This window comes from Aethalodelphis obliquidens, unplaced genomic scaffold (assembly GCF_003676395.1).
Source record: "Aethalodelphis obliquidens isolate GAN/ISIS:26980383/991018 unplaced genomic scaffold, ASM367639v1 scaffold3, whole genome shotgun sequence".
Lineage (NCBI taxonomy): Eukaryota > Metazoa > Chordata > Mammalia > Artiodactyla > Delphinidae > Aethalodelphis > Aethalodelphis obliquidens.
Genome location: NW_020837947.1, coordinates 6,549,404 through 6,574,291, shown reverse-complemented (window position 1 = coordinate 6,574,291; position 24,888 = coordinate 6,549,404). Strand labels below are relative to the sequence as shown.

General features: G+C 40.7%; 1 protein-coding gene across 11 annotated transcripts in view; it reads right to left on the bottom strand.

Annotated features, from left to right (window-relative positions):
• Positions 1 to 24,888, bottom strand: part of LOC113606908 (1-acyl-sn-glycerol-3-phosphate acyltransferase delta) — a 1,415,842-nt gene that overhangs the window by 532,002 nt on the left and 858,952 nt on the right. For all 11 annotated transcript variants that reach the window (XR_003427759.1, XM_027081831.1, XM_027081775.1 and 8 more), the window contains exon 7: positions 9,519 to 9,655. Coding sequence is in view for 10 of the 11 variants with exons in the window: in XM_027081831.1 (XP_026937632.1) it covers positions 9,519 to 9,655 (137 nt within the window). In the remaining variant the exon portion in view is untranslated. The remainder of the gene's footprint in view (positions 1 to 9,518; positions 9,656 to 24,888) is intronic.

The window sequence follows — 24,888 nt, the reverse complement described above, 5'->3', positions numbered from 1 at the left end:
TTTCAATTACATATATGTGTATAATTTATATATTTACCCTATTATGATGTAAAATATATTTCTTTCTGTGGGTAGCAGTCAAAATGTTGGAAAGCCACTGGTCTAAATCAGTGCTCTCCAAAATTCTGGTTGGGAACCTCTACCAATTTTTGTAAGAAAACAAAAATTGAATATGAATCCCAATATTAATTTAATATAAACATTGCTACTATTTTATGTACATTTAAACACATACACAAATTAAAGGATGATATAAAAAGTAAATAGCGGCTGTAAAATTTTCTTCCTGCATCACACAGATTACTTCTTTTAGTGTATCTCTCAATTCCTTTAGAATAATATGATTTAAATTTCAGACTACATACTTGTTCAATACTATACTTGATTACAGTCCAAAAGCACTTGAGGGAAATTTACTCATTACTTATTGATGGCCTATTCAGAATAAAAAATTTTTGAGGAAGGACTTAAAAGTTATACTAACAGTTAGTAGGACAGCATATTGATACTATAAATAAAAGAAGAGAAATACCAAATAATGGTAGCCTTGTTAATGCAACTGTTTATATTTCTACATATGTCCCCTATATAAAAGACTAATTTGGAAAATCTGGTTATATAGAGTGAATCTAATTTAATAATTTTAATAAGATCTTGTATCAATAACTTTTAAGAGTTTTTTTTACAGGATTATATTTAGGTAATGTTTTAAACTTCTTATGATGTTAATTCTTGACTCATAGAATTAATTATCTCCATTAATTGTTAACGTGCTAATGTAGAAAATGTCAAAAAGAAATCATATTTTCACTTTTTACCCAGGAAACCTTAATTAAACCCAAGTTGCAGCTTTAAGTTTCCTGCTAGAATTGTAAGTATTTAGAAAACAATCTGAAATTGGGGCCTATAATTGGTCTTGACTGGAAAGCTGTCACATAGAACACCTATGGTGTATCAGAAAGTGTGCCAGTCACTTTTACATACAATCCTATTTCATTCTCTCTGAGTTAAGACTTACTTTCATTTTAAATGAGGAAATCAGCTCAGCATCTGGTAGAGCAGGTCAGAAGTTGGATGAGCAACATCTGACTGCAAAGTCAGGACTTGGCCCACGATCCCTGAATCATGGATGCAGCCACATCTACTGAATTGGAAGCTGAGCTCCCAACCCTCCAAAGGAAGACCTTTGACAGAGACTGCCAGGAGTCTACTCAAAGTCTTCTTCTCCGTACCCAGGTATTTCTCTAGACCTCATTTTCCAGGCTCCTTTGCAGCCCACAAGGCCAAATGGTAATGTCCTAGGCAACGAATGAAGAGTCATGTGCCATTTCCAGGCCAGGGTTGATAAGAAAGATGCACGTCTCGTCTATTATTTCTTTCCCCTCTGCCAGCTGGACGCTGGATGTGGAGGCCAGTCTGACCATGAAGGCAGCAGTAAGTCCTAACGGGATGGCAGAGCCTGAAAACAGAAGCACCACTTTGAAGAAAAGCACCCACCTCCCACCCTGGACAAGAACTGAGCTGCATGTGCGTGTCTGCTGTGACATCCAGGTCCTGCTGGTTACAGCCCTTTAGACTACAGCATCCGGTAGAGCTTTCTCTAGGGGCCTCTGTTTGTGACAATCCAGCTGGGGGAACCAAGGACTAAGGGCTGCAAATGCCATCCTAACCACCTCCACCTCAGAGATGATTATTGTATTTTTATTTTCACAAATAATGGAGAAGTTCAGAGGATCCACCCTGAAATGTTTGTCAGTGAGCCCAGATTTTAAAATTAGATAATTGGCAAAAAGTTTCCTGTATTCCTCAGGCATATGGGTGTTGCTACCTGGGAAACCAGCCAATACTGAGTACGGGAGGGGGTGGGGGGAGAGGGAGGATGAAGAACAAGTCGTATCTTAGGAACAGGGGGAAGTTAAACCCTGTGGAGCAGAGTCTGTATGCAGGGTTCATGTCCAGGGGACCTTCTCAGAATTCGGGATGCCAAGCATGTGCAAACTGTTTCAGAGTCTAGAAGGTGGCTATTATGGATGGAACTGTGTCCCTCAAAATGAGGGACACAATTGAATATTGTGAATACATACGAATAATTCATATGTTGAAGCCCCAGCCTCAGAGTGCGGCCGTGTTTGGAGATGGGGCCTTAAAGAGGTACCTAAGTTAAAATGAGACCATTAGGGTGGGCTCTACTCTAATCTGACTAGTGTCCTTATAAGAGGAGATGAGCACACACAGAGAGACACCAGGGCTGCACATACAGTGAGATGACCACGTGAAGAGGCAGCACGAGGGAAGCCATCCCCAAGCCAAGGAGAGAGTCCTCAGAGGAAACCAAACCTGCTGGCACCTTGACCTTGGAGTGCCAGCCTCTTCTTACTTGTGAGAAAATAAATTTCTGTTATTTAAGCCTCCCAGTCTGTAGTTTTTTGGGTTTTTTTTTTTTGCGGTACACGGGCCTCTCACTGTTGTGGCCTCTACCATTGCGGAGCACAGGCTCCGGACGCGCAGGCTCAGCGGCCATGGCTCACGGGCCCAACTGCTCCGCGGCATGTGGGATCTGCCTGGACCGGGGCACGAACCCGCGTCCCCTGCATCAGCAGGCAGACTCTCAACCACTGCACCACCAGGGAAGCCCCCAGTCTGTAGTATTTTGTTACGGCAGCCCTAGAAAACTAATACAGTGACCAATTACAAAAGTCTTCTTACACGTGAGCCATAAGAAAGAGCCGTTTCTGGCAGCAAGAGGGGCAGAGAAGAGAGTTTCAGAGCAAAGTCAGAATGATACCATTTCCTTGAACACAATTACCATCCCCCCTCCTTTCAATATTGCAACTCTTTTCACACAATGTTTCCCTCTATAAATATATAATTCCAAGATAGATGATTTCTAGTAAAGGCTTGAAAAGCTCAAAATATAAGAAATATTCATTTTCCAAACTCCTGAGTCAATAATAGAGCATGTAAGATGGTCTGAAAGATGTTCAGATTTTACTGGGAATATATACCATAATTACTTGATTCAGATATTATATATTTATATCCATCTTGACATTAAAATATTAAACCACTCCTCCTCTTGCCAAATTGGTCCGCATTTAAAACATTAAATTGTTTTACTGTCCTCCTTAGGAACCAAGTGATATAAACTCGCATGAATATGTAGATCAACTCCTCTAAGCACAATATTAATTATTTCAAAGATAGCTGGAGGTCACCAGCTCATAGCAATTTCTGTGCATGAAGTCTCATTAATACAAGACATCACACAGTAAGGAAGAATAAAGTTTTACCACAGTTACTGCGTGTGTACGTGTGTGTGCGCACATGTGTTCCAAGTGGCCAACGTATAGCGCTAAACACAGAACCAGCAGGCACCGAATGCAGCCTGTGGATGATGATGGGGGAGGAGAAGTAGTAAAGGAAAACATTCTGCAATTAGAACACTTTTTAAAAAGCAACATCTGTCCAAATCAGGAAATGTGGACTTAAAATCCAAAGCAATTTCTGTCTCAAATAAACTTAAATTTTCTTGACCTAGAGGCCCCAGATAGCCGTGATTTGTTCGGAATAAAGCTGCGACTAGCTCCAGAAGCGTGTGGCTCATGGAGATACAACACACCTCTCCTCTCCTGAGACGCTGGAGAGATGAACAGAGGGTCTGGCCCGCTGCGTCTTTCATGCCACACTCTGCCGAGAGCCTCTTTGGCAGCTGTAAGCCGCAGCCGGAATGCCCTGACATAAACCGTGCAACAGCTGCCGTGGAACTCCCCAAAAACTGAATGCAAAGCTGTTGACAGTGTCACCTAGAATTACCCACAAATGAAGGAGCATATTTAACATTGTTAGTGAGCTGTGCTTTTTTAAAATTCATAATCTGAGTATAAGATCCTTACTTTCGCCAAATTGTGATAAAACTGATGATCTTGTCCAATAACTCTTCAGGGTCCCTACTATAGTTTTCTTTTATACCTCTGAATGTGAACTCAAAATTTACCTGTTGAAAAAGCTAATTAAAAAACTGTTTTCACACACGACAGCACCTGAGATGAGGAAGATAAGCATAAACAAAGCCATTCTCTAGCGTGATTAACACAATACACATAACAAAAATAATACTGAAAATCCTGAATACTTTGCACACGTGTTCAGAGTTTTCTGACTAGGGGTGTAACTGGAATTGAGATTGCTTCTGGTCAGGGAAATTTGGCAAAACCTTTCAGGCAACAATTTGAAAGTTAAAAGCAGGCAAATATCTGTATTATTTAGGAATGTATAGACATAGGTGGTGATGCTATGAGGAAAAGCAAGGTAATGAATATCACGGAAGTCAAGATCATAGTTGCATCAAGCCAAGAGGGAGGAGGCTGGGGTTGAGGAGGGGACATGGAGGGCGTCCGGGATGCTGGCGATGCTGCCTTTCTTGACCTGGGTGGTGGTACCAGAGGTCCTCTGTAACTATACAAATCTATATAACAATATGAATGTATTTAAACACTGTTGTGTATGCATGGTATGTCTCATAATAAATTTAGGAATGCATCAAGCCATTTAAAATGATACACTTACGGGTCAATTAATATTCTATTGACTATGATGATAATCCTTCCAGCCTCAGGAGAACACCCTCTCTACTGACAATGCCAAGTGTACAGACTCCAAAATCGTGCTGGCTGCCAAGTAGGCCAGGGAGAGGAATCTGGTTACAGACATTTTAATAAAAAGAGGAAGAAAGGCTAAAGACAGCTGTCTTGAACAACTCTTGGAGCTGCCTTAGGGACTTACAAGCATCTTTCCTGAACTCTTTGGATAAGTAATAAATTTATACTTAAAACTGGTTTGCTTTCGCCCTTATAAAACAAAGGTAGAATGCTCTTCTTAAGAGTTCAGGGCAGAAGTAGGTGGAAAGAAATTATTTTGCCTTCTCCGCTAGCTATTCAAGGCATGCCCACCTTACTTCTGCTATTTAAAATGTTATTGCATTTTTAACTACTTAATAAGATGCAAGAGAAGCTGAAAGGCAGTTTGGAAGGTAGAAACCCAAGCAAAGTAAAAATCAGGGGCGCAGTTTACTGGGACATGGGCTCCTCCGAAAGATAAACAGAGCAGCGCTGCTGCTGGTACCACTTCAAACAGACGCATAGAGTCACTTCGTTTGTAAAACGCTAAAGACACACACGAGAGCATCAAACAAATGTTCAAGCCCTTTGTCCCCTGTGAAGCCGGATTCCACAAAGGCAGCATTTCCAAGGCCAAACAGATGAGTGCACAAAGCCCGTTGATCTAGCTAGAACAAGCTCCTGGACACCATCAATTCTGTCCTACAGCTCTTTCTCTGGTCCTTGTCTGTGCACAAGTCACTCCTTATAATGAAGATACTTGATGGAGTGTTGTTCCGATCGCAGGCGGGTGGGGGGAGGAGAGCTAAAAATACATTCAGTAAATTTCCCATCCATCCTCTGCGCAGCGTGACAGAGGGCTGCGCGCCTGCAGGCCTGTCGGCTCCCTTGCGGGTACACAGCCAGACCACAGCCCCCCTCTGCCGGTCCCCCTGCCCACACCCTGTGCGGGTGGGAGGGGCTGCGGGGATGAGTTCCGGAATACGGAATGTGGGAAGAAGTGATGGGCTCCGTTTCCAGGCTTGGTCTCAACCCCCCCGCCCCTCCACGATGCCCCTGCTCTGGCTTCCTGGTCCGGTCGGCCTGGGTAAAGAGGACCCAGTGGGGACTCCAAGGTCACTGAGGATGGCAAAACCACTAGGTAACAGAAGGCTGAGTCTGAGTCCCTGAATGATGGGGTGCGGCAGAGGCCGCAGAGCCAAGCCACATCGGAGCATGGATGGGTGAAAATCACCCCTGCTTCTGTGATTTCAGTATTGCTTTTGCTAGAGAAGTTAAATTACTATCCTGACTTTACACTGCCTCATACATCCAAACCACAGTAAAACTACCCAAATTGCTTAACCACCCCAAAGATAAGACAAAAAGTTTAGCATTACCCTCAAAAAATTAGGAAGTTTGATTTCATTTCAAATAATTTTGAGGTAGAAAGAACACTGACTTTGGACTGGAAGCCCTTCAGCTGCCTGAATCCTGCTGCTGCCATTTTCATGGTGACTGTCACAATTTTTCAAGATCTAGGAGCCGGGAAGAGAATAGGCTGTATATTTCACAGACAGAGACAGACACATAGAGAATGTCTGTATGAACAGGCTTCTAAGCAGGTTGTTACTATTTTAAAGCTAATAATATGAATTGCCAAATTGCTTTTCAGAAATATTTAAATTTATATTTTTACCTCTTTTGAATATATGTCTATCACATTATATTTTATGCTTCAAAATTAGCTATTCTTTAGAACCTAATTACACTGAGCTTTCAATAACTGTACTGGCCACTTGCACATCTTCTTTGGTGATCTATTTTTTAATATATTTCCTACTTTGCAGTGTGGTTTTAGGAATTATATGGACTTGGATTATTTGTGTGTATTTGGGAAAGCATTGTTCTAAAGCCAACATGATCGTTTATGTTGGGTTTTATGCTTAGCTCCCTGAAAAGCTGACTAGAAAGCAGCCTTCTTGACTCTCCAGGCATCAAGAATATCTCTGTTTCTCAAAAGGGCCAGAGCTATCTGCCTCGTGGTTAATAGTGCCGACTAAGACACTTGGGACACTACTGGACTGTAGCTGGTGAGTGGACTTATTCCATAGAAAGGAAATGGTTTTTCTATGTTATATGAAAATGGGAATTACATGAAAAGTGACCTGGGAGGAGAAGTGTTAAAAAAAAGTGAAGCACTGAAGGCGGGGATGCACTTGGATGACACCGGTGGCAATGCCAACGGCGTATTATAGGGAAGGTGGGAACTATTCCCTCGGACATCCCATTGCTATAGGAAATCTGTGTTACCAGGACTCTTAATGGACTAAACACATTTTGCATAGTCATCATCATATACATTTTATTTTTATTTTAGCTACACTCTAAAGTAAATCTACCTAAATCCCTGAGGCTCCACTGGGGTGTGTAAGTGATACTCAGTGCTAAGAGAAGATACACAAAATGCTCTGGCGTTTCAAATTAATCCCTAGCATAGGATGTGATAACAGTAGGTAGAGCAAAGAGACAGCCAATATTTCAAAATAATTATGAAGTTTTTCCCAAAGCCCTTAACTTCATGCAAGAGTTTGTTAGAGGCTCTGGAAATAGGCCATTTTGGCCGTGTTTGCCCATCTTTTTTTCAAATCCACCAACTTTTATGGAAAAACCTATGCTGGTTAGCAAGTCAGATCACTCGTGGACAAAATAGATAAGGGGAGAGGGAGTATTTTCGCGCTCGCTTGTGCTACAGTCTCCCATGGAAAATACCTATTGCCTGTAGAATGTTCACCCCGGAAGTAGTGCTCGAACTTTCAGCCCTGGGGCCTTTAACAAATACTGAGGGCCGCCCCCAGAGGCATGGCCTAGGCATTGGGACTTCTAAAAACTGCCACGTTATGGAAATGTGCATTGCGGTTGAGAGCCCTGCCCAGAGAGAAGTGGGATGGGAGGGTGGGGGGAACACAGAGCTCTGGAGCAACCACACCTGGGTTGAAGTCTCAGCTCTACCCTTCCTGACTCTGTGATGCTGGGTACTCAGTCATACTGAGCCTTTACTTCTTCCTCTGAAAAATACAAATAATTCCTGCTTTTGAAGTTTGCTGCTGGTTTAAATATGGAAAAAGTGCCCCCAAATTATAGATACTCTTCCCTTGAACTTCCTTTCCATATCACTTTTAGAGGTATAGTACTTTTTTGTTTACAGGCTAATCTACTCATATAGTGATTAAGAGTCCAAGTTCTAGAGCCACCACTAGCTGGCTCTGAATACCAGCTCTGTTACTTACCAGCTGTAATACCATGTGCAGTTTAATTAAATTCTGTGAGCCTCAAACACTTCATCCATAAAATGGGCAGAACGACAACATCCATTCCGACAGGGCTTTGTGGGGATTAAATGGATGTACGTATGTAAGCATCTCAGTGGTACCTTATATACGGTAAGTACTCAGTAACGGCTCTAATCATTGTTTATTTTTTACTCTCAGGGAAATAAAATTCAGCATCCCACTCTTTCAAAGCATAACAAAATTTCTGGACAAATGAGGAGCTCACACAAAGGAAGCAGAGTTTGTATATGAAAGGTGTTTTGAACCAGTTTTAATTGTTCATCATAAAAATTATGCAAATGGAAAAGTTGGTTCACTGTTGACTAGTCACACCTTGAAGAATACATATGTCTAAAATTGAGCTTTGAAGGCATTTAGCTTAAGGTGGTTGAGAAAGTTTTGAAAGACTAGGTTTGGAAAAAAGAACATCTTATTACATATGTTTTGGGGGTAAGAGGTATCAGACTTCTATACAGAAATGGTGAACTTATATGGACACTTTGTTAGCAAGACATTTAGTATGTGAGTCATACAGCAATAGAAATAAATGCTTTATACTGCTCTTTTCTGGCTTCTGCGGGGCCAGTGTTATTGGAAAAATAGTTCCCTAATTCTACACACAGACTCTACTTTTTGATATATAGTTAATAGTCCCAGAAGACTGATCTCAGGTTTTTTTTCTCATAATGTCACTATTCAAACACTAATGAAGGGTTTGTTTCCCAGGCTCTGGAGACATTAAATAATGAATTTTGGGGAAAGGGCTGTTTTGTATGGATCTGGGGAAGTGTGAGGGTTAAATAGCTGCATTTACCACAAAGTGAGGAAGAACAATCTCGAACAGGGCTGCGCAAGATAGATACGTACTTCACATCGTACCCATGCCACACTAGCAGAATAATTCATTCTAGTTTGTGAGCATCAAAATATCCTTTGGCCTATGCCCAAGTAGAAATACAACCACCAAATACATTCAAATCTTATTTACCAGTGAGTCTCCCGTTTACAGCTTCATGCAAACCCCACGGTCAGAAAAGTGAACGAGTGGATTCAAGCCGTGGGTTCCATTGCAAGAGTATCCATCACTTGTGGTTAGATATGGACTTCGCCATTAAAAGAAAGTGATAAATTGCGAGTGTGGGATTGACATTTAAACACTGCTATATTTAAAATAGATAACCAACAAGCACCTACTCTGCTAAGGGAACGAGCACAAGGACCTACAAGCACAGGGAACTCTGCTCAATATTCTGTAATAACCTAAATGTGGAAAGAATTTGAAAAATAATAGGTACATGTATATATAACTGAATCACTGTGGTGTACACCTGAAACTAACACGTTTTTAATCAACTATACTCCAACATAAAATAAAAATTAAAAAAGGAAGTGATGGCTCTAGAAATAAATGCCCCCTGCTTGCATAAACTAATCTTGCTTTAATTTTCTTGCCTAGCGATGTTCAAACAGATGTCTGAATTTTCAGCCCCTCAGTAGGGACTGGGTATATCTAAGATAGCTTTATTTCAGTAATTTTCCTCTTTCTGTTCTTAATCAGAATTAGAAATGGAGGGAAAAGTGCTAGACTTACCCACACAAGGTAGAGAGTAACCAAGCTGAGGGTCGTGGACAAACTGCCGATCATTGAGTCTCGTCACACAGTAGAGGTGGAAACAGTCTAAGCAAATCACGTGGCGGTAGTTGCACTGGAAAACCAGGACCGGGCTTCTGGTGGAGGTAAAGAAAGACATTTCCTCTAGTCCTTCTAAGGCTGGCAGGCAACGTGTGGTTTAGAACACTTTCTGTAATGTCATAGGGTTGCTTAGGGCATGCTCTATGTAAAGACCTGCGCTGCTAAGCATTGAGCTCGTATATATCAATGCTACATCTTAAAAATTGGGAACACCTTGTGAGCTATAAAGAAGATTGATTTTCTTAATTTTATATTTTTTACATGACCATAGTTACCAATCAGCTATTAAAACCCAAGCTCAGATACAAGCTCTTCCTAGAAGCCTTCCTTGACTTATAATTTCCGATTAACCTACTCATCATTCCATCCACTTACATATATTTTGATTGATCCATTATTACATTGTAGTATTGAAAATAGACACTGTCTTCTTTACATTGATATTCTCATAGCACCAGGCATTGTAAGTTTTTAAATAAATGTTCCTTGAATTTAGTTATAATAATATATAGAATCTGAACTTCCCCAAAGTCGAAAGAAAAATTACTACTGCATCAAACAAAGTAAATGTGTTAAACAGTCATTCACATTTCATTAGCAAATGGAAAAGTAGAATTTAGAAATAAAAGATTATCTAGCAGAGATCCTACTACAAGACACTGTCTATTGTGCTACCCCCATCCACCCAAATATTCAAAGTTAGGGGATTACTAACAAATCAATACACACAAGTCCTAACAATTTTGAACTTCCTTAAAACACTTAGTAGAAAAAAATATCTCCTGAATAACTACGTTTTTGCTAGTAAATGAACCACATGATTTTATGACAAAAAGGAGACAAAATGGATATAGTAACTTGAGATCAGCCCCAAGGCAATTTTAATAGTAAGAAAGTCATTAGATTTTACTTATATAAACCTATTTTCTATGTAATGATAACAAGGTACAAAGTATTTTTCATTTCATACCCAATTCTTAACAGATATAAGAGCTCTTCACAAGCCCTTTCCCTAAAAAAAATGATATTAATATTAGAAGATAACTCCTTAACAATTACAAGATTTTCAAAATTCTGTTTTCCCTCTTATTTCAAAACAATATATAACACAAAACAAAATGGAAAAGAAACCTTGGTATTTTAATGTCTTGGATCTACAGGATGATGGTCAATTTCATCTAAGCAGCCCTGAGGTTTTTATGTGTTTTCATTTCCCATCTCTGAGCCTACTGATGTCCCTTCAGGGCCATTTCCATTCCCAGGGCCTCTTTCAATTAGGTGATGACTGTGTTCTGAACTTTCAGCCTCTTCCCTTCTAACAACTTCCCCCTTGAAGATGATAAAATATAACGCTTTCCTATATCTAACAGGAGAGTCAGGCACACATGCACACAAGCGCATACACACCTCATTCCCTCTGTGTGACCCTATAGAGCTGCTATATCTTGCCTCCTTCTTTCAGAGCTAAGTTCTATGAAAAATGTTCTTCATTCTGATTTTAGCAACATGGTCGACTCAAACTTTATGGACTCTTGATCTGTTATCAATACACAGAAACACTGGAGAAACTATGAGAACATGTATAAAAATGTTCCTATATATAACAAGGTTAAAAAGAAAGCTTGGCAATTACCCTGTAGAAAATATAAAAAGAAAACTTATATAAAAGCCAAAGCAGTCAGTATGGACTGTGGACTCTGCCCCAGTGTCCCAGAGAGATGTTAAGATGCATGGCATGGAGCCACTGATCTAGCAAATGTGTTCTTTTCCATCCCTATTAATAGAAGAATAGAAAGAGCTCTCTTTCATGTATGAACAACAGTACACATTTATAGTTTCGCCCTTCAGTTAAAATCTGGTCAAAAAGAACTTACGCTATCTAGACAATTCAAAGAACATCAGTTTCTCTGGTTTATTGATTACATCCTGCTATTTGGAACAGATTAGCAAGAAATGGTAAATATACTGGAGGCCATGGTGGGAGATAAACTCTATGCAGATTCAGGGGTCACCTACATTAGAGAAGGTTTTTAGAGGTCTAATATTTGGGGCATGGAGGGACACACCTGACAAAATAAAGGACACAGTAGTCACCTTGCCCCTCCCCTGCTAAGAATGAAGTACAAGGTAATCACAGGCTCCTAGGACCCTCAGAGGCTGTGGTTCCCACAGAGTGAAGCACATGCTCCTGGGGACACAGGAAACATCCCGTGGAAAATTCAGCTCCAGTGGTACCGGTTCCCTTCAGCCTCCTTAAACTGGAATACAGGCAGGAAGGAAAATTGACCATCCTGGCAGGGATAATTGACCCTAATCATCAGGAAGGGCAAGAGCTGCTGTTACACATGGGGGCGGGGAAAATTCACATGGCATCTAGGTGGTTCCATGGGACATCTCTTGATACTCCTATGCACTTTTAATGGCAAATGGACAAGGGCAGCAGTTATGGCTTAAGAAATGCATGGTGACCAGGATTTGAGACCCTTTAGGATATATATTATATATACACATACATATGTGTGCATATATGTATAGATGCATATATGTGTGCACATGTACATATGCACATATGTATATATGCATGCATATATTTTTATATGTAGATATATAGAGATAGAACAGATATATGTATATATTGATAGATAATAGATAATGACAGAGATAGAGCTAGTATATGCACATATTTCAGATAGAATTATCAGTTAGATTTCTTGATATAGTTATGAGGTAAGACTGCTCACCTCTTAAGAATATTCTTAGCATTTATGAAAAAGTTAGGTGAGTGATGATAAACATGACACCCACAGAAAGGTTATTAATCATCTGAGAAAATGAAATGAGTAAAATTCATATCATGGCTGGAGGGACTACATAATTAATTTCTCAGGAGCTAGATGAAACAGGAAAGGGGGAAATACTGGTATTTAAGAGCACCTACTTTGGGTTAGGGACCTTGCTAGGAACTTCACACATTTTTTTTCCATTTCACTCCCCTAAAGTCAACTCCCTGACTCTACTATTCATCGTGTTCCTTTCTCCACCTCCACCCTCTCTGTGGGCAGGGTCCTAACCTATCTTAGCATACTTCTAGCTCCTTTACTCCTAGACCCATGCTCCTTATCATGCATTCCTATAGTACAATATATTCAGATATATTTATATTGAAATCAAAACTCCAAATTTCAAGGTCCAGTTCAAGTGTGAAGACCTCCAAGGGACTTTCTCTGGAGCCCCATTCTTTATTAATTCTTTCCTTTCTCTTTACCTTTTAACCGTAAGGTCTATTCTCAATGTGTTTCAGATATTACCTCTTCACTTTTATTCAAGGTGAATACTGTCAACATTAAATGAAAAGTCATGAAACAACAGAGGCCATTCTTGTTTAACCCTTTCATGACCCAAGCATCACCATATACAGCACTGAGCCAATGGTAATTACACTATCAATAGTTACTGATTGTACCAGTGGATAAATGAATGGAATGTTTTTACTTTATAATTTCTCTGCTCCCCATTTGTACATTTTTCACTCAATTAATTATTGAGCATCTACTTGGCTAAAGAAGGCACTTAATAAATACGTGTGGAATATGGCACTGAGTGAATGAGTAAACACTTTATAGTCAGAATTGTTTTAAGCATTGGGAAACACATACACAATCCGAAGACATAGTTGGGTGACACAAAATGCGTGTGGAACAAGTATTACAAGGAAACATATGCAGTCACTAAACTCTGTTGCCACAGAAGCTAGGAGAGGAGGGAAGTAAGACTCAGGATGGTACCATTAGGGAACCTGAGCTGAATTTAAAAGGATGGGAATAGGGACATCGGGCCACTGGAGAGAAACATGGCTCCTGGGCAAGGGAGGAAACCCAGACATAGAAAAGAATTCTTGGAACAAAAAAGTAACCAGTTGGGCTGATTGAGAGAATGTATCAGGAAAAGAGTGAGAGGAGAGATGACAAAGTTGGACACAGAGCAGATACTGGGCAGGGACAGTGGCATAGGGATTCTAGGACAAACCTAGACAAACCTAGTAGATAACCTCTAGATCGTGGAATTTGCTGAAGACATCTAAGCATGGGCAGGGAGTGATTTTTTAGTAAGTTTAATTCCAAGGAAAGCTTGGAGGGAAAGAAATTAGAAGTTGTGAAAAGTCTTTGGAGGTCATTTTAATAATTCAGACATGAGTTACTTAGGAATTAGACCATGGTGTGCTGGTGGTTCTAGGAATGGAAATGAGAAGATTGATAAGAGTGACATTTCTGAGGAGGACCTGCCAGGACCTGCCATATGTCATGTGGGTCTTTTTTTCCTTCTGACATTCCTCTGTGCCCTTTGCTCCAACCGTACATAAATGTTAATTGACCATTCTAGAAAATGATTTTACCCCAGTGAGCCAGGTTATAGAGCAGTTAATCAAAGGTTAAATAAAGTTCTCAGCCATATGTAAAAGGAATTATAAATGCTGTACTTGACATTAGAGTTATGTGTAAGCAATGATTTCCCTGCTTTTATTAAAGGAGTGATCCAAAGACCCTTTATTCACAAAGTATTAGGCATAATTGAAGGAGTCTTAGTAAAATATATGGCGAGCCATTCACACACGTGACACAAAGTAGAATATTGTTCTGCAGCAGTTCAAACATTTAAACTCTTGTAAAATTAGTTCTCTAGTACCTACAAAATAGTATCAATTTTTTTCATATTTGTCTGATAAAATGTGCAGTTTGTTCTCTACCTCATTTGTTCTCTCTCTCTCACACACACACACACACAATTTGCTCTTCTTTACACGCCCTCTCTCTGCCAAAGTCTATCTATTTCTCTGTCTCTGTCTGATTCTTTCCCACACGTACATTTTCATTTATACCCATTAAGAGAGGGGTTGTGGTTCCAAATTCTCAACTGAATGTGACACATACTGAACACAATGTGCCAAAAATTTCAAGATATGTAAAGCTAAGGAAGCAAGTCTAAACTCTAAAGAAAATAAAAACTAATAGCGTGGGTAGGAAAGGGACACACATAATTGTAATACAGAGCAGGATATTTTAAGTTATGTTAGAGATGTAGGAAATGGTAAGCAGCCTCCAAGATGCTCTCCAATGATCCCCACCCCCTGGTATTCATGCTTTTGTGTAGTTTCCTTCCACATTATGTGAGGTGACCTGCTTAATCTGTGGGGAAAATGCAGAAGTACCAATATGCGACTTCCAGGACTATACCAGAAAAGACACTACAGCTTCTGTCTGTGCTCTTTCCTGGGTTACTTGCTCTGAAGAAAGTGAACGGCCATGTTGTGAGGACACTCAAGATGTCTATGGAGAAGTCAACAGGGCAAGGAACTGAGGCCTCTTGCCAACAGCCAGCACTGACATGGCAGCCACCCAAGTTAATCATCTCTGAGGCAGTTCCTCCAGCCCAAGACAAGCCCTCAGGTGACTACAGACCTGGCTGAATCTTGACTATAACTTCATGACATACCATAAGCAAAAACTATCCAGATAAGCTGCTCCCAAATTCCTGGCCCACTGAAATTGTGCAAGATAACACTGACTGTTGTCTTAAGACACTTGGCTTTGGGATATTTTTTTTTATGCAGCAATATATAACTGACACAGGCTCAGAGGAGGAAGAGATCATGTTAAGATAGCAGATCAGAAAAGAATTCATAAAAGTAGTGGCATTTGAAGGAGGATCAAGATTCCAGTACATGGAGGTGAGAAAACATTCCAGGTCAAGAGAAGACACAAAGTTGCAAAAGTACAGGGCATGGAAGAGGGAAGCTGAGTTATGTAGTACAGCTTGTTTCGTCATTTTCCCCAGTGAAAAGCAAAATTAAATATAAATATTATATTTAGGGGTAGCAGAATCTGAAATACAATGAAAAGCAATGACAATTAGAATGGAAATGTTAAGTACAAAATCACTGTGGAGATAAAAAATACAATTTCCTCACTGGAGGGGAAAAGTTAGCTCTTAAATTTAGGTAACTCTTGACCCTTGAAACCTCACATGTTGTTTTTACAGAATTTAGTTTGTGCTGCAGTAACACAGATGTTATGCCCCAGTTAGCAATCTTTCAAAGCTCTCTTCAAACTCCCTGTGCATGAACAACTATGACTCCTGGGAATTTAATAAAGCATTTAATTAGATAAAAATAATTAGAGGGAGAGAGCTGCACCATTAAATAACTTGAATTTGTCTTCTTAACAACTGTCACTTTAAATCCCTTTTAGAGATAGCTTATAAACAATAAGTAAATAAATGACTGAAATCTCAGAAAACAAATGCATTTTCATTTCATCTATATTTAGCCCCGTTACCTACTAATTGCCCAAATGCACTACCTACAAAGAAGTATCCAAGCAGGCGCCTGCCTGCGGACAAGCCAGAGGTAACATTTTCGCCCACACATGTCATGTGAGTTCATTATTTGAGTTAGCCAAGTGAGCAGTCCCCGTCACTGGAGAGGCCCCTGATCCAAGATACTAATTGATAGACCCAACCTTTAGAAATTAAAATAAGCTTCAACAGTTGAATGACCTTCAAAAATTCCTCCCAGCAGCCAAGTTAAAATCCTGAAGTAAGTTCGTCTGCCCATTAGTCACCTTGGAATCAGAATCCTATTAAGGCCCTGGCAGATCCCGAACAAGCTCATGAACTGCCTCTTCCAATTTCTCCTCGCCTCGTCTGCTCATGTCCTCGTGGCTTTATCTGGTCCGCTTTGCTGCACGCGCGCGCGCGCACACACACACGCGCACACGCGCACATGCGCGCACACACACACACACACACACACACACGTGAGCTGGCTCCAGCTCTGTAAGCGTAATTGCAGAGGTCCCAGCATTTCAGCGTACACAACATACCCAGGATGAAGACCCTTTATGTTTACATGTTTGAATCACTTTCATTCATCCACCCTGCCAATACTTTAGAACAACCACTACATGCCAGGCACTGTCCTGATGATGTCACGTAAAACTGAACAAGGCGTGGTGCTTCCCCTCAGGGTCCTATAGGATTGAAGACAAAAAAGTAATTGTCTCAGTGTAGTAAGCGCTAACATAGGGATGAGTTTAGAGACCACCTAACTTGTCTCTGGGGTCAGTGGAAGGGCTTCCAAGAAGGCTTACGCCTCAGAGCATTCAGTCCCTGTAGAGACAAGACACTGAACAAACTAAATGGCTTCCCTTGTTGATAAAGGCTTTGAATAAAATATATAAAATGATACAGTAAATATTTTATAGCAGTATTATTCTAAAGTAGCTTTCATCATGGCAGGTCCTGGCCAAAATTATGAATTAATTACCCAATGCCAATGTATTAAGACCCCAGATTTTCCTGTTGTCTTTCAGAGTCCTCTGTAGGTTAGATTCACTGCACAATATGTATCTCCCATACTGTCAATCACAAATCTTTCTGTTTCTCTCAGGTCAGTCTCTTTGCAGCTTCTGGACCACCTTTTTCTTTACACTCTTATCTCTATGTGTAAGATTCTTCTGTTTGTCTTCATTTTCAAAAAAAAAAAAAATTGTCAGGGTTCAGCTCCAATCCAACCTCTTTTAGGAAGCTTTTATCAATAAAAGACTCTAGCTAACGTGGATTCTCCCACTCACTTCCTAATTTCCTGTAAGCCTTCTGTTTATAAAGCATCATTTTGTATTCCATTTAGTATTTTGCTGCATATCATTCCTGTTCTTCTGTATAACTTTTATGAGCCCATGTCAGGTCCCCCTACTCAAATTCAACACATAGTAATTGGGAAGCTCCTGTGTGCCAGTTCTTTTGCTCCACATGGGGACGGGGAGATATAGCTCTCCTCCTCAAGGAATTCTATTTGCTGGTGAGATAAATAAGTCTGGGGCACTTTGGGCGACTAATGAGAAGCAACTTAATCCAAAGGTGGTCAGGCAGAGAATGTTTCCTAAAGAAGGACAATATAAACTAAGACCTAAGAGGCAAGAATGAGGTAGCCTGACCAAGAAACTAGAGGGCAGTGAGAAAATATGTAAAAACACTTAAAATGGAATAAAATTGGTTAAGGTTAGGGAACCATGTTGTATAATTTCATATCACCCCCTCAGCCTCTATCAAAGTTCTCAATTCCTCCAGAAATTAAAAACGAAACTAAAAAGTAAAGATACTGCTTCTACAAGCCACATAATATAAGTCTATGTTTTAGGTTTATATACTACCTTAAGTGTAGCTGAGTTAGATTGTTTTGAACCGTTAACAGTAAGCAGGCTATGCAAAATAAAAATATGAAGCCATGGTTACAAGAGGGAATTCATGGATTGTTAATTTCCTCCAGATGATGTCCATCTTTGAGAATACTATTTGACTTTAGTAAAGCTTGTATACTGTATTTCTAAATATAACTATTGACAGGTTGAACCCAAATATAAACTATTAACTTCTAGAAGTTTTAGATTGCAAACATTTCAATATATTGACATGTATTACAATGAAAAAATAAACACCTTTTCTTTCTTTAAAAGTATCAATAAGTTAAATTTTTTAAAAGCAAAGCGGTCAACCCTCTGTTGTAGTAATTCATTAAAATGATTTGATTTCCCAGCAACACCCCAACTTTTCTTAAGGCATTTATACTGCAAAACAGACGCTGATAAATAATTGTAAATAGCAAGTAAATTATAATAAAATAATTGTTGCATGTAACAAAATGAAATTACAAATTCCAAAGGGTATTGGCCTATAGGACGAAAATGTATCTCATGAAAAATTATCATATTTCTTTCCTATCCCCCAACTAATAGAATTAATTTCAATTCTCAAAATTATATTTATGGGTTAAGTGCTTCTGAGTTATAATCTCAGAGCACACTCTATTCCGACTGTCAGCGTGTATAGTTAAAGAAAGCTGAAACCAGATTCAACATAAAATACTTTCGGGGTCACATTGTTTGCATAGAGCTGTTGTGTGGCACAACTATGTAGCCACTGGAGATGCCATCTGTAACACATACCAACTCATGCACATATCTTGTTTCTGTTTTTTCTTTTGTGGAAAACAGCTAGGAGTAGCTAGGAGCTGCAGTAGCGTTCTGCTAAATTGAGAAAGATGTGAGGACAGATCTTGTTTAGATAAGAACCCCACTGTGAAATAAATTATTCTAGTGTATCCCCAAATCTCATGACAGGAAATATTAATGTGCTAAGAATCAGTCCAGTGGCTATATTAGGAGGTATTTAACATAAGAAATTATTACTGACACAGAGTGGTTTAAAAAGATACGTCTTTTTTTTTTTTTTTTGCAACTAGTTCACAAAAACCTTTCTCAGAGGATTTCTCACTGGTCTTTCATTCATTCTCTCTCTTTTTTTTAAATTTTTATTCTATATTGGAGCATAGTTGATTAACAATGCTGTGTTAGTTTCAAGTGTACAGCAAAGTGATTCAGTTATACATATACATGTATCTATTCTTTTTCAAATTCTTTTCCCATTTAGGTTATTACAGAATACTGAGCAGAGTTCCCTGTATTATACAGTAGGTACTTGTTGATTATCTATTTTATATATAGCAGCGTGTAGATGTTAATCCCAAACTCCCAATTTATCCCTACCCCCCCCCCCCCCCCCCCCCCCTTTTTTAACCATAAGTTTTTTTTTTTAGTCTGTGGGTCTTTTTTTTTTTTTTAAATAAGTTCATTTTTTTTTTTTTTTTTTTTTTTTAGATTCTGCATATAAGCGATATCATATGATATTTGCCTTTCTCTGCCTGACTTAGTTCACTTAGTATGATCATCTCCAGGTCCATCTATGTTGCTGCAAATGGCATTATTTCACTCTTTTTAATGGCTGAGTAATATTCCATTCATTCTTAAAATGAGTGAATGAATGAATGTTAGTAGAATGCTGGGTCTTTCATTCTTTTTATCAGAGAAACATTATGAACCAGGTCCTCTGAAGTAGAATAGTTTAAAATGAAGAACCCATCTAATAAAAGATTGTAGACATCTTAAAACAGTTCTACCATGAAAATGTTTAACAATGAGGAGGTACTGTGAAATTTCTGAGGTATCATTAGATGGATTCGGCATTAAAATATTAATAATTTAAGAATTTGTGGTGCATAGTAGATAAAATTATTCTCCTAATTGAGTTGTTTTGTTTTACACAAAACAATGTGTTTTGTGTAAAGGAAAGCAATGTATAGCATGATAAAGTGTTTCCCTAAAAATAATAAAAATCAGCATGATATAGCCATACACTTCCAAACAGATTCACATATAAAACCTAGATAAGGAATCCTGCAAAGGGGGATCCCAAGATATCAGAGGTCGGGGAGGTCGGAGAGAACCCTGGGAGGTTGTGAATGGCTGCATCACAAGCTGGCCGGGGAGCCCAGTTTTGCAAATGGGGATCTGTGGAGTGGCAGGTTCGCTCAGGCAATCCCTGGAGACCTTTCGGATACTGAGATGTTAGAATCTTCAGCCTATATGATCACATTTCTTCCTTCTTGTAAACTTGTGGAACTTAAACCTTACTTGAAACAATGTACAGAAGACACTTAGAATTCCAGCTTTACACCTCGTGAATGAAGGAACACACACATGCTGCTGGCAAGGCTAAAATCTGGGGATTTCTGGGATTCACTTCCTGGAAGACGTGTTGGGAGAAAGGCCCTGAGCGAGAATACTGAAGGAAAATCAGAAAAGTTATCTGGGTATTTTTTTTTTTAAAAAAGCAACAAAATATCTCATATAGCTTTCAACAACTAGCAGCTTAATTTTAAAGCGCTTTTTTCCTTGTTTTTTTTCTAGTAAGTTAGCTGGAGCTTGGAGTCAGCAAGAGACAGAGCGGCAGGTACCTCGGTGACGCTCCCTGCTCCCACATGCCTCACCGAGCCTCTCTCACAGCCCCTACCCCAGAGTAGACAGTTATTTGTGTAATTGTCTACCTTCTCACTAAACCAGAGGTCAGCAAACCCCAGCTGGGGGCCAAATCTGCCCCCACTATCTGCTTTTGTAAATAAAGTTTAATTAGAACACAGCCATTTTTACATATCATCTATGGCTGCTTTTGCTCTATAAAGGCAGAGAAGGGTAGCTGTGACAGAGACTGTACAGACCACAAAGCCTCAACTGCTATCTGGTGTTTTTTTTTTTTTTTTTGCGGTACGCAGGTTTCTCACTATTGTGGCCTCTCCCGTTGCGAAGCACAGGCTCTGGACGCGCAGGCTCAGCGGCCATGGCTCACGGGCCCAGCCACTCCGCGGCATGTGGGATCTTCCCGGACCGGGGCACGAACCCGTGTCCCCTGCATTGGCAGGCGGACTCTCAATCACTGCGCCACCAGGAAAGCCCCTATTTGGCGTTTTTTAGAAAGGGTGTCCTGCTCGAGGACTTTCCTCCATTAACACAAGGGCTGTCTTCTGGTATCCCCAGTGCCTGGCCTGTGGCTGGTGTTAGTAATGCATGTGTTCTGAATGACTCCCTAGCTGTTTGACTGGATGAATGAATGACTATGAAGGAACAGGGACACACAGGGAAGGCAAACAGGAAAAGCACCAGCGAGCCAGAGGTCAACGACGCTGCAGTGTTAAGAGGTGTGCAGCAGGTAGCTGGATTTGAGCTAAGCCTTCGATACTACTTTTCAAGGCTGCAAACATCATCTTCCTTCATCCAGGCCACTTCTTTTGATTAAGCTATCTGGTCTCATCCAGAGGGTGTCCAACGCTTGCAACACCGACATGATAGAAAGGAAAAGGGAAATGGACGTTGATTAGCTATGGAAAGTGATTGCAAGAAAATAGGATGGAACCATGTGATGGTGGCTGGTGGCTGGTACAGACGGGGTGGTCAGGGAAGGCTGGAGAGAGGACATTTACACTGATCCCTGAATGGCCCGCCACGCAGAGATCTGATGCAAGAGGCTCCGGGAAGGAGCAGCTGGTGAAAGGCCCCTTTAGGCAGGAACACCTGGGCATGTTTGAAGATTAAAGGAAAGGTCAGTGTGATGGGTACACAGTAAACAAGGGGGGAGTGGAGCGAGGTGAGGTTAGAGGAGGTGGGAGCAGTGCGTGAAGCCTTTGTCTAAACAGCATTCGACTCTTGGACAATGTGAAGCCACACCAAATTTAAAGCAGGGATGCAACACGATGTCATTTACGTTTAAGAAAATCCCTCTAGCTTTGCGTAATGAATGGATTACAGTGAGGCAGGCAAGAACGGGAGAGAGTCCCATGAACATTGTGACGTCCTCCTGGGAGAGAAGATGGTGGTTTGGACTAAGTGGTGCGGCCAGAGAGATGTGGACGGATGGAGGACACGTTTGGGACAACATAGCATTTGCATGTCTCCTACTGAGCTCTTTTCCTTTTTTACTAACATTTGTGAATTTCTCCATTTTTAGGAAACCTCAGGATAATGTCCCCAAATCCAAGGGACCACTGTTATAAAATTAACACCTTTCAAATTACCTTATATGGAGACGGAGATTTTTCCAGTGGTTTCTAAACAAATTTCATTCAAAATCTTCACTTAGAGACTAAATTAAATGATAGTGAACCTGATAATCAAATAGCACATTAATAAAAATTTAAAACTATAATTCCATTATTCATCAACCTCCTGTAATGTGCCAGGCAGTGGGCATAGTGTGGAGCATAGATCAAGGGACAAGAGATGCCCTGATGACCCACCATGGGCTTTATCAGCACCACCCACGTCAGTGAGGCTGAGGGGATCGGAGTCTCCAAACAGGGCACTGATATCGCCGATACCGGAGATATGCGCGAAGTAAAGCTGAGAAGATTCGGAGGTTAATTAACCCGAGGCAGAAAGGAGATTCAAGCACTTTGTCTAGCTTCTCTTTTTAAACATGTATTGGATGCCTCTACTATGCCAGGTTCCCTGCTAAGTGCTTTTTCTGCATTATTTATTTAATCCACTGAACCATACAGGCTCAGGAGGGCAGGGCCCACGTCTGTGTTTTCTCTTCTGCAGTCTAACACTTGTTTGTAGGGGGAGTTCAAAAGTATTTGTTGAGTGAATGGATGGAGGATTCCCCTGTTCCTCTCATGACAGCAGCAGCAGTGAAATACCCCAGCACAGAGAGGAGCCGGTGAGGACGCGGAGGCTTAGAGAGTTAGTAAGTGCCAAAGCGGGTACCAGACCCGACCTTCCTGAGACTCCTCAATGCCACGGGACCCGGCCTTGGTCCAGGCCCTGACAGTCTCCCTTCACCCATCTCTAGTCTCAGGTTCCTCATCCATCGAATGAGAATCATGTGCCCGGCTGCATAGGGTCATAGAAAGGTGACAAGATCATCTGTGGAAAGCTTCTAACACACTCCTTGGCTCATGGATGGTACTCATGGTAGTAGAGTTTCTCCTACTTCTCTTCTTCCTCTCTTATTCAAGGGAAGGAAAAAAAAATCCATGTGACTTTCTATAATTTGCAAGGTAAATCCATCAATTTGTGGAAAAATTGCATTGGGAAACTCTGGTGATACTTTCCCTTTGCCTCTACAGCCTTGCCGCACGTGGCCTGGGCGCAATTATCCTCTGCCCTTCTAGGCTTGCTCTGTGTCCCAGAAAGCCGAACCCTCAGGGTTTATCAGTGAGGCTCCCTTGCTCTCTGGTTGCCAGCTCCGCACTCCCCCAAGCTCCGGACCACATTTTCTGACAGTGACTTTATCCCTCCAGGACTGTAAGTCCTTTTGGGCACCCTCTCTTCCTCCACAACTCGCAGGTCTAATTACTTCTCCGTGCCTTCCAGACTCTGGGTGATGAGGGAGTTGCCTTTTTGGGTGCCCCACTATTCGTGTCACACCTCTGTACAAACACATCTCTTCATTAAAGCATCTAGAATGATTTGCTTTGATTCTTTTTGCTGCTCAGGCCAGAATTCAAAAAGTCTCAGAAGGTAAAATGGACAGAGGTGGAGCAAGTGTATCAACTAGAAGAGGATCCTTGATCTCATGCTTGGAAACTGGCTGACAGAAGGCAGGTCTCTGGTGAGTGCTAGAACGTCCCTTCTCTGGGAGCAAACATCAAAGCAGCACTAACTACCGGTCTTCAGTGGCAGTGAGCAAGGCTGGCCACATAGTTTTCTACTCTTACTACAGTTATTATCCTATGAAATAATTAATACGGTGCTATTCTCCATTCCTGTTTCCATCCTTGTTAAAGCACAGTGCAAATACTAATGCCCAGACCAGAACAACTCTGCTATTTGAGGCATAACTCTTGGAAGGCAAATGTGCTGTGACTTAGCAGTGTTCTGAAAAAACACATTTTCTTCTCTAAAAATTACATCGTGTAGGGGTCTGTGAGGAACTTGTGTGAAAATGAGAGATATTCTCTTTAGGTGGATGCAACCACATACCAGGGCACTAAGTTTAGAGAGCAGAGTATGAGATGGATTTCAGCCCAATTCATCTTCAAAGCCAGCCCTGCTTGTGCAGTACACAACTTGCACAACTGCAAGTGGCAGCCCTTACTTCCTGTGATTCTAGGACAGCCACAGGGACTCTTCGGACACCAGTTTTCACATGTATAAGATGATTAATACTACACATTTTTCACCTAGCTCTATACAACCAGAGATGATATACTTGAGTTCAAAGAACTATGTATTTATTTAATAATGTTCAGTTGAGTCTCCTATACAAAGCAAAATTATCATTCCTTTATGGATTGATTACAGGTTATTTAACAGATGACTTTTTTCCCCCTGCTGATTAAGTTAACAGCTCTTAATATCCAATTAGTTACTTAGTCAGCTTTCAAAACTTCTTTATCAGAATCCACTTCTGGCCAAGATGGATTAACAGGCGCTGGATTTATCCTCCTGCCCCTGGCAACCTGATTATCTGGACAAAATATTGGAAGCAATGGTTTTCAAGACACTGGATGGCAATGAAGGACAGCACCTCATGAGAGGCAGGAAATGAACGTGCTGAGTCCTATGCCCACCTCAGCTTACTGTCCTAAAAGAGTTTCCAGGCCCTGGATTGGAGACGGAGAACCCGGGAAAAGCCCAGGGGACTCACAGAACCGAGAGGACAAACCTGGGCTTCTTGGGAGGACCATGCAGCTAGAGTGTACAGGACTGAATAAGGAGAGGAGAGAGCTGCACAGTCAGAGAGCATCAGAGAACTGCACGGGGGGCTGCTCTCAAGTGTAAACATAAAATTGTGCAACCACTTTGGAAAATGGCTGGGCAGTTTCTTTAAAAGGTAAACATACACCCAATACAAGATCCAGCCAATCCTCTCCTAAATATGT